General features: G+C 31.0%; 1 protein-coding gene across 1 annotated transcript in view; it reads left to right on the forward strand.

The window, feature by feature from the left end:
* Positions 1–16877, forward strand: part of LOC118196505 (uncharacterized) — a 102359-nt gene that overhangs the window by 12574 nt on the left and 72908 nt on the right. The window contains exon 2 of the mRNA XM_035367970.2: positions 5012–5090. Coding sequence (XP_035223861.2) covers positions 5012–5090 — 79 coding nt within the window. The remainder of the gene's footprint in view (positions 1–5011; positions 5091–16877) is intronic.

The raw sequence follows: 16877 nt of genomic DNA on the forward strand, positions 1-16877 counted from the left end.
AGCCTAGAAACAGGAATCGAAAGTATATAAAATAGTACGCAAGGAAAATTTAAAAAATTCTCAGCTCAAGATTCTTTTATATACATGTTTATAATAAATATGTAAATTCTTCATGTAAAAAATTAAAAAAAATGAAGTTTCATTACATGGACAGAAAAGCAGAAATGAAACATCATCACTTTTTTACTTCCTTGTACAAAGTAAAAAGGAAGTATTTTAATATATTATTAATTTTTTTTTTAATTTTTACGAAGTAAAGGAAGTATTATAACCGCAAAAAATTTCCGATATATTTCAACGAAAATATCTATTTTACTGCTCTCGAATTTATTTGAACGATTTTTTTGCGTGTCATCTGTACTAACGGACAGAATGATGGACTCTTTATTTCCAAAACGCACTGTAAAATGGATTCAGAAGGCATTTTTTCGTGACGTTTATATGTAACGATTAGCCGTAGAACATTGAGATTTTGTATTTTTTGTATAACATCTAGTTCTGCATCTCCCCTCACCCCTTTTTTATTTATTATTATTATTATTTATTATTATTATTATTATTATTATTATTATTATTTGCAATCGGTCGCATCAAACGTGTATATATTAATTTATTTCCTAAACAGTATTGATTAATTGATATATATATATATATATATATATATATATATATATATTGGTAAATTGTGCATTTTTTGCTTTAAAAGTGATTGAACTATGTTGTTCTTATGCTCCAATCAAGGTTTTTAGCTTTTAGTTAATTCGCGTGCAATAATTGTAGAATTATCAACAATTTAGACGTGTGAGGCCTGGCCAAATGGTAACTTTAAATATTTGTACACCGAAAGTTTTGTCTTTCTGCTCGTTGGTTCAATTACTTGTTTTGGCGCACAACTCTAATTTCATTGCAAAAATATTTTTTTTAAACTGTTTTTAACTGTGTTTGGTGATTTAGGTTTTTTTTTTTGTATTTTATAATTTTTAATAAAGATGTTTTGAGTTTTTTATGTATTTTTGCCTTTCGCAAAATGAGAACTAAGTTGATTGAATGAGAAATATATCTCTAATGAAATTCGGGAATAAGTTTAAACGGAGTGCTTTAAAAAATGTTTATAATTTAATAGGCATAGGGAATGCCACATGGAAGGCATGTGGTGTCCATATCAGATTTCTTTTCTGTGTGTGTGCAGATGAAATTACCTCTTTAAGTCTCTCGTCTTACATAAATCAGGTGGCTACTGGATGTCATTTTTTTCACACTCAACTATTTGAATTTCATAAGCATAGAGTAATAACTTTATATTAATTTTAATTTTTCTATTTTCATTTATATTAATTTTCATTTGTTATCGATTCCAAAATAATTCAAAGTTCAATTTTTAAAAAATACATCAATTTCTCTCTCGAAAATCAGAGAACTTTTGTATTTGAATTTAACAGTACGAGATTGAATTTGAATTGAACGAGATTGAATTCTGTTAGTTTTTGAACCCGAAGTTGGTGCTCATTTCTTGCATTACTTAATCATACAAGTTTTAAGCCCTTTCTTTGTCAATAAACGTTTTTCGGAACATTGATAAAGAATCTGAAGAATCCGTAATAATCTGATAAGAATCCGTAATAAGGACACAGAAAGCAATTTTAGAAATTATCTGGAATCTTAAGATGTAATTTCGTTTGGAACGTAGCAGAGAAATTCTGAGAGTCCTCCATATCAGTTATACCAAGCCTGATTAAAAATTTTTGAACTTGCTTCTATTTCTTTTTCTCGATATTGGCAAGCCTCAGTTAAATTCTTTTGATGGACGTGCAGAATGGAGATCAATATATTGCAGTATTTGATCTCAGCGAGGGAAAACACCTAATGTGTTTTGTCGTGACGAGGAAGACGTCGCAACCAAAGCACGACAGAGGGGTGATTGAATTTTGTGTTAATTTGGAAAGACATGCAAAGGGTGGTGAAATATTTTTGCCGAGTGCTTCAAAGACGGTAACACGTGAATGATCGAAAAAACATGTTCTGACATGCCATGCATTGTAGTTACAAATGTGAACAATGGCAACCCAAGGTTAAGCGATTGCTTGTAGGCAAACATCCTGAAGACCAATATGCATGAAGACGAGAAAAAAAGACCGGATTTGCTCAGGAAACGGTGGTTTTTAGTCTTACAGTTAATGCTTCCTCTTACTGGACAATGCTGATCTCTTGTTGGTGTTGTGACATTGGCAGAATTGTATGAAATCGATGTAACTGAACTGGAATGCACTGTACAATATAGCCCATCTTGGCATTTCTGAACATTTTGGACATTACGAAGACACGCAAAGATCCTGTTCCTGATGAGAAAGAGATAAAGCAGTGCTAGAAGGGATTTTATCAAACAGGCTATCTCATGTTCTTGAATTGTTCATAAAAAGCCGTAAAGCATGTACGCTTTTTGAGGGTCTGTAGAATCATCCGGTTCTAAATATTTTTTTTTAAAAAAGGCTTCTCAATCAGCTTTAGTTAGGATAGTTTTTGTAGATGGAGGACTTGTCAGTTCATCAATCGCGAGTTGCTTTTGTATCGACCGCGAACCATCCATTTATTACATTATTAGATTATTATTCTATAAATTAGTACATTTGTTGAATGTCGATAAACTTGCAAAGTTTTCGTATTAAAAAAAGTTTGCGATCGTTAAAATTCGGAGCAGCTGTGATAGGCTTGTATTAAGATGGCCTTGCACAAACGAGCTAAATATTTCAAAATGAGTTAACAAGTAAGACATTCAGCTGTCTTAACTACCATACTTTGCAGCAGTGGCGTATATAAATAAATTTTCTTTTCCTTCTTTCTTTTTCGTTAAAGGCGTAAATAATTACTTCTAAATTTGAAGTTGCTGATAAGATTAGTATGATTTTCAAAAAGCGTTTTAAGGAGAAAATGTACTAAAATTGAACCATTGTGGCATATTCAGTCAGGTAATTCCTAAATTTGTTACTTTTGTTTTCAAGTAGTAGTTGCTTACAAGTTTTAATGAAGTATTTATATTTCTTACAAAGTTCTAGTTGCTATTCAGTTACATGAAGTGCTTCCCTCTTTCTATTCGCTGTCTGTCAGTTCGAAAAGTACACATCTAACAGAATTCAAGCGGAACATTTTTTAACTAGAAGAATGGTTAAAGAATTTCCTTTTTCAATAGTTAAAAAAAAAAGTAATTAAATGCAGTGTCTGAACCCGTCGTTAGCTTATGACAAGTTTATAATTGTTAGCTCTAATTCTTTACTGTTCCTCCATCCAGATGATTTCATAAAATGTTATAAAGATGCAGACATTTTTAAGCAAGTAAGCAAATGTTCACTAAGATCAAGATCTTATATGGGTGTCCCAGCAGCATCAATAAGGGTTAGGGTTGTTTTCTTCATGATACCGAACTTTATAAATCTGCCGGCAGATTTGCGCCTTTAGTCCGGACGCCTTTCTTCTTGGCAAGCGACTGTCATCTTTAAAAGAGAAGCTTAGACTTTCTTGAAAGCTTAGACCAGACTGTCATGCAGTGAAACTTGTTGCTTGTGAGTGGAATTATCGTCGTCTGTGAGTACCTAAAATTAGTTTTCTGCGGGAGTTCTATTTTGAGTTTCACAACCTGTTGAATTAAGAGGGAAAAGTTTGTTCCAGAGGTGATTTTCGCACACTGGGTAATGAAAAATTTTCTACAAACTTCCTGTTCATTTTCTTTTTAAAATTTTATTTGTTCATTTATTTTATCTTTTGCTTTTGAAAAATTTTTTTTTTGGACAACAACAACAAAAAAAAAAAAAAAAAAAAGTTTTATTCTCATAAAAAGTGTTTTTTTATTTACAGTAATTTTTATATGTTGTTCTGTTGTTAGCTGTCAACCTTCGATGATACGTCATTCAATAAAAAATAATCTATTAATTGGGATGACTTCAAAGCATCATAAAATAAGTTAAAAAAGAGAGTTTTTGAAGAGTTTTAAATAAGTTTATTTTATAAAAACTTTTTTTTAAATCTAATTTGATTTTTATCTTTTTAATCTAAATTAACAATGGATGAAAAATCACTTTTTTCTACTCAACAATTTCGTTTTAGTCAGATAGTTGAAAATATCCCGTGGTACCAGAAAATTCACGAAAACATCGATTTTGCTTTAATATGATTATCAAGAAAAAGTTTAAAAATTGATGGCTAACGTTTGACCACAGTAACAAACACCATGAATGAACAATAAAAGCTAATTAAGAAAAAAATCTGAAAGCTATCAGTTTTATAGTATGCCTAAAGGGGCGTTTTGCCCATATTCGTAGGAGGATTACGTCATTCCAAATTCGATGGCTGTATGTACCGTCGTTTTTTCACAATGCGAGAAACATACATACATTCATGCAGGTTCCTCATTATTTAATTTTTTTAAATATAATACAGGGGGACAATATTTGGTGGCAACAATCTGAAAAGTGAAACTGACATTTATAGGTATTCGACGCAAAATGCCATTTCGAGACTAATAACTCTTCTGGGCTAACGCCCCTTTTAGCTAATAATTTTTTAAAAAAGATTTAAATTAATCTTTCAGGTTTACCCATTAATTCGAAATAATTTTACAGAAAGGACGAGATACTATAATTACTTACATAATGATTTTTGTTTTGATTTTCAACAGCTTTCGATTCGACTGGCATACAAAATTTGAAATTGAAAACCACCAAAACTTTGTGTCGTTTTGCAGCCACAAATCTCCAAACCGTTTGATCTTTTATAATATTTTCAGCTTTGAAACATTTTTGATAATCTAAGGTCATATAAATATCACAATATTTTATTAACTCTTCAAAATCAACAAGTTATTACAAAGTATACAAATTGCGTTTTATTTAATATGCATTCTTAAAGAAGCAAAACGATGTCCCTCTGTATGTTGTACAGAGCTGTGTTGCATCGAATTCACGGTATACTTTGTTAATTAAACATATGCCAATAGTTATATAACTAATATCTCCCTTTACAGGTCTGGTCTCATGTTCTCCAAATCCATGCAAAAACGGCGCGTCCTGTGTTTCTAATCCTAGAGGTGAATCATATTGCAAGTAAGTGTTATAAATTATTCTGTTTTTGTTACTTTTTTTTTAGATAGTTTCGAGAATTTATCGCGTTATTTGTTGCTTGAATAAGCGTAGATGTTAAACAGTCTTCAACTGATGCATGTTTTTTTTACAAGTTTCATAACAGAATTTGAGAATACGAAGGAATATATGGTGGCTGAATTTGCATGCGAACGTATCCTGCACTGATGATTAAAATATTTGGAGTTAATCGTTTTCCCTTTTTAAAAAATTTTTAGGAATGGCAACAGGAAAAAAAAAAGCAATGCATATTTTTAGAATTCTTCAACTCTAATAAGTTTTTAAAAAATGGCAACTGAACCAAAATTTTTGTTTTTATAATTTTATCCTTGATATAAAATGGCATTTTTCGATGTAAATTTGACATTAAATTTCTGCAGAAATTTATAAACACAAACACAGGCAATATTTTGGCTTCAAAGACTTATTTATGGGTGTTAGACTTATTTGATTGGTATGACAAAAACACAATGTTTTAGTTAGTTATATTTTAAAGTCTGGTTATATATGTTCTATTTGTTTCCGAAATTTGGCTATTGTTCGAAATAAAAAAAATTAATTTTAATTTCTGTGTTGTTTCAAAATCCGCAAAAAAATAGTCATTCATTGTTGCATGAACAATATCATTCTACTTTTCGTTCAAACAAATGCGAAAAAAATATTTTCCTCTAACTTTTTTTCAGACTTTTTTTTTTATTAGAAATTAAAATTATATTGCTCAGCAGAATTTTTAAATCATATGGTCCACGCTATGTTTGTTTGGTAAAATGCATACAGTTTTAAACATTATTGGGCAGTTTCTGTGCATCCATCAATGTGTTAAATCAGGATTTTAAAGAGCTGCTCTTTAATTGCGCACATGGAGGCCAGTCGGGGAATTCATATTTAGTTGTCTGCTTCTCATGCGGGGCTTTTAAATCCCTCTTTCAGGCCCATCTGCCGGCTCGCATCAAACGATTCCGTTGCTGATCACGTGACGCCGATCTCTATTGTTGGAGTATAACGGTTTTTCTGAGCCTAATGTTTTCTATTCCTGCCTTTTGGCGTGGGTTATCGCTTTTTCCAAAATATTCCTAACCCTTTACTGTGTTAAATTAATTTTTTTACTTGTATTATTGCGAAATGCAATATATAATCAAAAGATTGCAAGAAAAATTTTACTCGATAATCCAAGTTTTTAATTTAAAAAATTAGTTAATTCCAGACGCGATTTTAAGTAGCAAACTTTAGTAACTGTAATTTTCAAAACATGCCTTGAATTATTTTTATCTTAGGAACTTAACTATAATAAAGAAGAAACAAAATAAAATAATCCAACTACTTCTGTCATGTATTAATTCATCTTAATCGTCGGTTAAAAGTTGCGAAGAAACTTCCTCCTTTAAAATGCATCGAAATAAATTATCATAATTAAATAGCGAATATTTTGCTATTATAAGCATAGAATGTTCCCTGAACAAATTGCAGTATATCATTGTGAAATATTTTTGTTCCAAGCACAGATTTATTTAAATTTTATTAATTATAGAAAATTTGCATTTATATCGTATTTCATAATATTCTACCCTGAACGCTGAAATTATTTTGTTAAATAAATGGTTTCATTTCTATATTGATAGTTAACTGATGTCTAGTTTTCTAATGCTCAATGTATTATTGAAAAGAAAAATTAAGATTTTTTTTAACATATGATTTATATTCAGAGTATGTATTTAAATCTTCCGGTTAACTGTGTTAGCTTGCATTATTTTTGTTGAGAACTGAACAAACGGTGTTTGCCATTTTGTCTACGTGAATTTAAAGGTACTGATTTTATAATTCACAATCATGACTGAATTCTACGACATGAATTAAAGTCATCTTGAAAGTATCACAAACCTAGAATTTTCTGTTTACGATATTATAGTAACCCTTGAAATATGTCGCCATGAAATGCTGAGAGCAGGTGTTATTCGGCGTCCTATATGCATCCCAGTGACGTCAGATAGAACAAATTCACGACCGTTGGGCGATCGTTCATTGACATTCCCCTGTAGTATGAGCTCTGTAACTTCATCTAATCAGTTATCTTTGTAAGCTGTATTTTTATTAGCATCACCACAATGAAAATAAAATGCCTGGATAAAGGAGAAAATAAAAATGTTGGGCCTTTATTATTAGTATTAATTAATATTTTATTTTATTTATCATAAGAAGCACAAAAGTTTCCCAAAACTATGATGTTAATGTTTTGAAGACATATTTTGACCATTTTACATTTGACCGTTCTGTACAAAATTTGCAAGTTTTTTTGTGAAAACTTCATATAAATTTCAACTATGTGCAATGATTCAGAATCGATGCTTCAGACAAGACTAGTAAGCTAGTTTGTTGATGATTCTAAACGTCTGGTTAACAACAGATATCTCTCATTTCACACCTAGATTAAAGTAACCACACGTCCCGATTTTGGCGGGAAAGTCCCGCTTTTTGGAGGACTGTCCCGCGTCCCGCCGATTTTTAAAAATGCCCCGCTTTTTAGAAAACATCTGCATTTCTTATTTTAAATGTACTGTAAAAACATATTACCTATTATTTATTAATTATTATAGTGATTGTAAAGAAATAATAAAAAAAAAAAACCACATAAAATGCATGCAGAGTAAAAGATGATGTAACGAGTTAGATTTACTCGGTGGTGTTCGATCATTATCGTTACGTCTGGTCAAGGAATATGTATTGTTGTGTAACGGAGGAACAGCTAGCATTAGCTGAAGGGCTTTTAGAATATATTTTAAAAATATACAAACCATTAAAATTATACTTTTTATCACAAGGTAAATGTCCAAGAATATTGCAGCTGATTTTTGAAAATGACACATCACAAATTTGTCTTCAATCCACAACCAAGCTACATTATTTCACAATGCTGTGAAAATTATTGAAAGGAATAAAATTTCAATTACGGAAGTGTCAAATGAAATCAATAATTTAAAAACAAGATTGTGAGAAAGAATTGATAACGATTACGTTCCTTTAGTTATTCGAAAGGACATCAAGAAGGGAAGGTTGGAAGAACAAGGTGCCATTAAACGACCGGATTTTCTGAAAGAAATCATGAATTTTTATAATAACTGTTTGAAATATTTTGAAGAATGGACAGTTCAGTTCGAGGATATTCAAAATGTTCGCTGGGGGGCATTAAAAAGGGAGGTTTTATGGGAATATGTGGAAAAATATTTTGAGTATATGAGTAACCATTTTCCGAAAAATAATATTTGCGAAAATGATCTTTTCCATGAGGTGTCATTGGTAAGAAGATACGTTACTGATGAAAAAATTAAATGTTGGTTGTCTGCAAATGTACAAACAGTCAAACAATGGACGGAGTTATTCCTTCATTTTAAATAGAATAATATTCTTTATCAAAATATTTTGAAAACTGTAGAATACACGCTCTCTCTTCCAAGAACAAATGCAACAAGTGTTTTTTCTAGTGCAATTAAAATATGGACAACTGAAAAAAACGCAGTTGAACATGAAAACTTTAAAATCTATATTAAGCGTAAAATATAATTTGACTAATTCATGTGAGAAATTTCACGACATTTTAATAAATGATCCGAATCTATTGCATATTATTCACTCGGAACAAAAATATGACCGTGAAAGAAAATCGTAATTTTTTTAAATAATAAATTTAAATTAATTAAAAATCATAATATTCAAATTTTTGTTTGTTACAAATATTTTTATAGTTACCAATAATTAATAATAAATATATTTTTGTATATTTATAGACAAGTATATGAATGTATACAATAAAATATATTTTTTGAATTATTGGTCTGCCTTCATAACTAAATTATAAATCTCGCTTTGTCCCACTTTGTCTAAATGAATATCTTTACCCTAGAACTAACTATTTAGATGAAAAATCAGCCGCATATTTTGAAAATTAAATTTCCATACAGATTTCTAAATTTAATAATTAAATTTCCAAATTTTCGTTTTGATTGATTGAACTCACACTGAAATATAACTTCCATTATAAGGGACTAGAACACGTTTGTGTTATTAATTTTTCGTCATCAACTTAAGCTAGTTTCAGATCTTGAATTTTGCCTCGTGTAAATAAAGTTATTAGTTGATTAATTTAGTTTTATTAAAATAAGTTCAGCGGCTTTTTTCATTCAACTTTCGAAACAAAAACATATATTATTTTGTTGAAAGAGTATTGTTTTAATAATTGAAGCTTTTATTAAGCTTTAAAAAATAGTGTTAAATTCTATGACAATAAATTTCTGAAATACTATATTTTTCATTTCATTTCAGTATGTAATTTTTCATTTTCTTTTCTGTAGCTATCTTTTTTATGAATTCGAGATCATGTTTCTAAAGTCGTGTTTTTAAGATTTTTATGCATATATTTTAGGATTTCGAGTAAGTAGTTAATCAATAGCAACCCCTAAATTCAGCTGTTACGTTAAGCATTAGTAAAGTGAAGTAAAAGGCTATATTTTTTACAAATTTCTCCGATACATATGCAAAAAGAGAGCACAGACTACAATTTCCTTGCTTTTTAGTTCTCTTCCTTCCTTTTACTCTGAAGTCCCGCTTTTATTATTTCCCCTCTTTTTTTCTCTCTGATCATCTGAAGCATCAGATTTCTTAGAGTGAGTACCTGTTTGAACAGGTGATGAAAGCAAGGTTAGAAGCGAAGGGTATGGAGATTGGCTCTTCCGAATATATCACCTGCTCTAGGACTGAATGCTCTTACTTTTTAACCTGATTTTAGTGTCTTCGCTTACTGAAATAGCAATTTCAATGTTAAAAAGGGGAAAAAAAAAAAAAAAAAAAAAATAAGATAGGTATATGTATGTAGAGAGAGGCTTGTGATTTCATGCAACGTAAATATTGTGAAACTGTAAGAGCAACATTGCCTGTATATATTGCATAGTTTTGCATTCTTGGAACAATAATCATAAAGCTCTACGTTCTTTTAAAACAAGAACTTGAATAAAAAAAAGTTTTTTTTAGTCAACTGGAAGATGGGAATGATTGCCATTCTACATCGCAGAGAAATATCTTTTTAATTAAATTTCAGTTTAGATTCAAAAACTAAGTCAAAACTTTCCACAGAGTGGCGGTCAAGTTTATATTTATGATATACTAAAAGGTAATCACGCAAAATATCAAACATTCAAACTTCTTGATCCATTTCAGTTGAACAGCTGATGTAAGACTTCATAATTTTCTGACTGAAAAAACTGAAAGTTGGATCGTGCGCTACCATCTTTTGCTCAGCGAATTTATTTATTCATTATCTAAATATACAGGGAGCTGTAAGATATTTATTCCAATTTAGTGCGGAATCTTGTAAAATTTCTTTGAAAGAGCTGTTGTAATAGCTATCCTCTGCCCTCTTCCTTGAAAATATGCTGTTAATTTAATATACATAAGCTTTTTTCATTTATATGACCATATTTTATTTTTACATCTTTTTAATTATTTTATTATTTAACGTCTAACATTCGTAACTTACCAAACGCAAAACATTGATTAGTCTTCAAAATCTGATAGTTTGTTTATCATTAAGTTCGATTTTTGAAAAATGAGTCCCTGTGGAATTTAACAAGTTCTCTGAAAGATATCCAGCTTTAAAATAATTCATTTGTTTTCATTTTTGCCATCTAAGAACATAATAAAATGAATTTACCATATTTTAATCGGTACCATTTTTTTAAAAAATCAAAATCAAATTTCCAGTGGGCCAGTAACATGTTAGTGAAACGAGCTTAAGATGTCTGTATTGAAAACCTGTACTAAATTTTTTTGGTTATTATTTCTTACCTACTTTACATTATGCCAGTCTGCAAATCTATTCGTAATAACTTGCATTTTAATTATCCGTAACATGTATTAAAATTAATAAAAAGCAACATATGTGTCACCATTTTTTTAAAAATACATATCGATAGCAAACGTATTCATTCTCTCTATTCTGTGTTTAATTTTTATAGCCATTATTAAATTAAAAAAAATTCCTTGCTTATTAAAAAATTTGAAAGTTTCAAATAATATGTAATCAGTCACTGACATCATAAAATATTTTCTTGATCAAAAAGTGGAAAGGAAACATCACTCTGGTCATTTCTCTTTCGTATATTGACGCTTAGCGGAATTATTATCTCTTACCATTTTTTATTTGGCAACATGATCTTTGAAGATAAAAAAGAGAAGCTATTCATGACAGTCCATGGCCAATCAAGCTTCAGAACAAACAGCGCATGCCCCGCCCCCTATCGCTACTGCTTCAGGGTTCGTTTTTGCAGCAGCTGCGAGTATTAACTCAACTCAGACATTGCTATTACAAGTTTTCTTTCTCTATCACAACTAACACGTCTTGGGGAACGAGTACTTATTACGGATATGCCGATTTAGTATTGAATGTACTAAAAATAATAATCTTTTTGATTGGTTATCATTTGGAAAATTTAACATCATTACCGATAACGTAATACAAATTAAATTTATGCAGAATCTAACAGAATACGCTTCGTAAATGTCCCCCCTCTTTTTTAATTTAAGAAGTTGGAAAAAAAAATCTCTTAGAATATCAGTATTTCGTGTTATTCAATAATTCACTGTATTTATAACTTATTTCGTGTAAATTAAACATGTAAATCTGCTTCTTTTATGAAATTAATGTAGCTTTTCCTAAAAGAATATTTTCCGTAGGTGTTATGATAAAAAATGGAATGAACCTTTGGCATAGTTAAAAATAAGCTGAAGACAAAATTGTATACATTTCCGTTGCTGTAATTCTGTTTCTGTTTCACTTTTTCACCTCTTTTTATATCGATAGTGTTCTAAAACTCTGATTACCTTGTTGAAATATGTAGATAAAAGAATAACGAAACAGAATTTTAATACGGTGAAACATAAAAGTTCATTTAAAGTCGGAATCACAGTGTGTCATCGTTTTATTCTTGTTAGTGTGTTGCAAATCTAATGATCATACGCATTTATATCGACAATAACAACGCTATTTAAAACATTCGATTTCCTTCATATTTCGATGGCGGGATCTCTCAGAAATGAAAATAGTTAATAATTTCAGAGAACAGTTGCGATCGTCTGCAAGTTAAATATTTATATAAAATGTAGAATCGCTTTCAGTAAATTAAAAAAAAAACTGAAATAATGAAAGGAACAATATGCAATGTTAAGGCCATCGGCGGAAAGAAAAATTGTGGAGGAAAGAATTTCGTGGAACACCTGCGAAAAAAGCGTGCGGGAAGGGATGCTGAAGATCGTGTTGTTCGCTGATGAGCAGACCCATGATGTAAAAAAGGAAAACTGGCGATCAGATCCGTATTCACCTTGAGGTATTAATGCAACTCGGCGATTAACGTTTTCGTGACGTAGTCCTTAAATTCTTGCGTGACTTCTCACTCTCGCCATTTCTTGGGCAACAGTTTTTCGGAAGGGGAGAATTGTTCGCAACGATACAATTGTTGTAGGTTTTACTGACTTTCTGTTCGAATACAGAAACTGCATTTTATAAAGCTTATTTCAAACTATCCTGTTATAAATGTTTTTTATTCTTTAATAATGCACTGAAAATTAATTTTAAATTGAGGGAGATCAAGTACGAGGAAAAAAAAATACTTCATATCGTTTTTTCATTAAAATGTATTGTGTATAAATTAAGTATGCACTTTAACATAATTATGAGCCCTCAGTTTTTGTTCTCTGACCCTCATCAATACCAATTCTTTCAAAAATTTCTGTAAATTTGCCAAAATGTATTGCCAAATGGCAAATGCTTTTGTATTCGCGGGGTTCAGAGTGGTACTCATTATTGCCCGTAATTTGTACTAATTTGAATCATTTCGTTGCTGATATTACTATTTCTTATTGGATCTCCTTTTAATAAGGTGATGAAATTTTAAAGCATACAGTTGCAAATATGTTTGTTTCGCGCCTGTTAATTGCTAATAGGTCAATCCTATAGAATCTTTAGTTTGGATTGACTATCATCGTTGAATGAATTTTATTTTTACTTATGCTTCAAGACATATCCCCCCCACCCGTTTATAAAAGTGAATGCCTAATGATAATTTTTATCTCTAAATTTATGTTTTAATAAAAATAAAATGTTTCCAGCTTAAAAGTAATACATTTCTGTTAAGTAACTATTAACTGAGTGATGTTCATTGCCAGTGTTTTTAACTAAAAGGAACTAATGACTAAACAACGGGATATTTTTGACTATGAAATCTATATTGATCATTTCAGTTTTGCAATTTAAATCTAAACCAAACAAGTAATTTAGACATTTTAACGTAATAAGTCAAATAACTCATGCATTGAAAAGCGAGACTGTTTCATTGAGTTTCTTATGATGTAACATCTCAAATAAAAACGTAGTGTGAAACTCCAGATGAGATTTGATTTGATTAGCCCATAATATTATTATGAATTTTGCATACATGTTAATAATTTTCCTGAAATTATACGTGTAATTGTAGTATCTCTTGTATATTGTAACATGAAAGGCCTCAAGAGCGTGAAGCTTCGCCGGAAAAATAAGGTTACAGGGACAAGTCCATTTAACATTGAGGCAAGTGGCTGCCGCTAAGCTGGCAATGGTTTCGGCTACTGATTTTTTTTCGCCAAATTTGGCGGGAGGTCACCAAATGTGGCCAGACTTGGCAGCCTTTTGGTGCGACCCATGTGTAACTGTAACTAGCTTTATGATAATTTAACTGTAATCATATCCGGGCCTAACTGTAACTATTATGTCATCCAGCAATTTCGAGAAATCGAAATTTCTCGGCGACCGAGGGAAAAACCATATAAGAGCGAAGAGAACGTTCTCAGTTTTTAGTTCAGAGTATTGAGAGAAGATCTCAATACTCTGAACTCAATACTCTGTATGTGAGCTTCGCTCTTTAGATTCGTTTTGCATTGCACCGTGTTTAACGTTCTCAGTAGTCTGAAGTGGTAACTGCTAATTGATTATATTCTGCCATACTGAGGAACTGCACGAGTACTTGAACTGTAAAGTATTCCCATTTGGAAAAATAAATTTTATCAAGCTATCATCAGTTCTGTGTGCATTCAATTCATTACGAACCCATACGCACGTAACAATATATTTCTAATGATAGAATGTTTTCAGTTTGTGTTAGAAATGTCAATCAGGCGTATGCAACGAGGATCATTCATTGTTTTTAAATGAAAAAAAAATATCTCTTCAATTTATGCACTACGTTTCTTTTTTTGGATAGAAACTATGTATGTGTATTAAATTGAACAAAAACAAAAATATATATATATATATATATATATATATATATGTAGATGTATACACACTCAAATGTTATAGCAGGCACTCTTGAGATCAACTATTTTATCCATTACTAGGAAGTGTCTCCAGAATGTTAGTGCATTGTTTTCGTATTTCGAGGGTCCAGAGATTTAAGAACTGTCCATTAATGGATGTTGGGTTGAACTGTCCGTTCACAGAAGTTTTGTTATGTTAACAAGCTCTGTCACAATAACATAACTCACTATGGGATGCTTGCTGTAGATTATTTGCCTCCGTTCTCGTTTCAGAAGGGTTATTGTCGATAGTTGTAGCGGAACATCAGCAACGTGCTACCAAAGTACGGATAATTTAACCCGGAGGGTTGTGTTTGTATTTCTAATTGTTGACTTACGACGCAAAATTCTGCGACCTCTAAAATCTTCAGAGCGGCGGAGTAATGCTTATTGCATCAACGTTGGGTGCTATGCAAACTTGACCTTCTTCACTTCAAGCATCTTATTCATCCTCTGAGGGATCATTTTTGGGGAAAAAAAAAAAAAAAAAAAACATGTTTTGCGCTTTTCAAGAAGGAACTCCAGAATGTGAAATAAAATTGTTCAGTACCGAATACCTGAATGTGCAGTTTCAGATATCCGGACATTAAATATCCCGAACTTCGATTGTTCGAATCTTGTCTTCTCCTTTTTTGGTCAAGTTATATTACGCTTCTTACTATTTTTTATTCCTTGCATTAAATAATATTAAAAAATTGCTATGGCGCAGTGTATTTAGGACTATGATAAAATTCAAACATAATGCTTTGCTTTGATTTAGCTGACTAAAAATTAAAACCACATATTAGGTTAAATTTTAGATCTTACATAAATAAATGAAAAATGATGTTTTCTTTTAATGGGAATAGAAAGGTGTATGTGTATTTGGCAATTAATAAATAATTTCATTGCTTAATATTTAGACAAAAGCGGTTGTTTTTGATTTTACAGGAATAAAAATATTTTACCATTTAAATATAGTATGTTTTAAAATTAAATTTTCGTAACTTGCAGTAAAATAAATACATATTTGGCTTGCAAAGAAGAGAAAAGAGAAATATTCGGATATCCGAATGAGCTGTGTTTCTTTCCCGTGATTTCGGATATTCAACCTCTGTTGTACTTAATTGTAATTAATTACAAAGGTGGCAGCATTGTTCGATATTAACGCAAAAGATTATTAAGGCATATTTTAGCACATATGTAGATATATTACTACCTTTTTTTAACAAATGATGTAGATATGAATGGTAGGTATTTAAAATACGTAAATTAAAATAGCATAATTCAAAGAAAGACTGATTTAATTTTTAATTGCATTAATTTCGTATATTGCAAGCTATGGATTTTCAAAGTGTTATTAATTTTCAAAGTAGGTAAGGTAAAAAAAGTACCATTGCTAATTCTTAAATACTTTTTCGAAATGATTTTGTGTAGAACCTTACCACATTCCTGTACATATATTATAACTAACCTCCTATCAATTATTTATCATTCGTTAAAATTTTTGGACGCCCCCTCCTTAGCCAATCCTTGCGCGTACGGAGAAAAAACTCTCCACCTTTGAGGCTCACAAGTTGTAGCGTGACTTGCTTCGTGTGTGCTGCAGGCCGCTCCAAGGCAAGACAAGCCTGGAACCAACCGTGGGAACGCGATCTCTGAACAAAGACGCTACTCCGCCAGCCATCTGGCCTCCTCTAAATCCTGCCTTTCCCCTCTCCTTCAGGACACCTCCCCACCCAGCCGGTGGGGGGAGGGAGTGGTTTAGCTGAGAGATAAGAAAAGGGCTACCTTTCCTCCTTTCCTATAAGCTGGTTGGGGTGCCTATTTCTATAGATCGTTTGCCAATTATTATACTCAGTCGCGAATTTTATTCCTTTTTATTTTTTTCGCTTAGGATTCTTGTGTAAATTTTTGAGAAGCGATGGCGAGATTGTTGACTGGTTGTATAAGAGATACACTAAGTGATAGAAGCGTTAATTAATTTTGGTATATGTTGCGTTTAATTGCGTGCTGTTTATAGTGATGTGATTGATTTTACGTGGGTGATTTTCCTCTCATATTGTTATTTCGAACTTGATAGCAATGAAAGATATTTTTAACCACAACGATATATGTTAAGTGTTTATTAGTCATAAATAAGTTAAATAGCTAAAAAAAAGGATTAAATTATTTTACAATCTATCATCTTATCTCTAAAAATTCGTTTTTCAATGTAAAAAAAATTGCTGTTGTAGCGTTAAGTTGTACTAAATTAAATTAATTTCAGCTAAAATATTGTAAAAAATCTGGTTTATTACCTCTAAAAATGCATTTCTTTTATAAATTTAATTTGAATATTTAAAAATCGCAAGGGAACGTATTTTGCAACGTGTCCTTTTTAAATGAATGAACTTCGGT

This window comes from Stegodyphus dumicola, chromosome 2 (genome assembly GCF_044657685.1).
Source record: "Stegodyphus dumicola isolate Sdum_Otavi_A_Nest chromosome 2, ASM4465768v1".
Lineage (NCBI taxonomy): Eukaryota > Metazoa > Arthropoda > Arachnida > Araneae > Eresidae > Stegodyphus > Stegodyphus dumicola.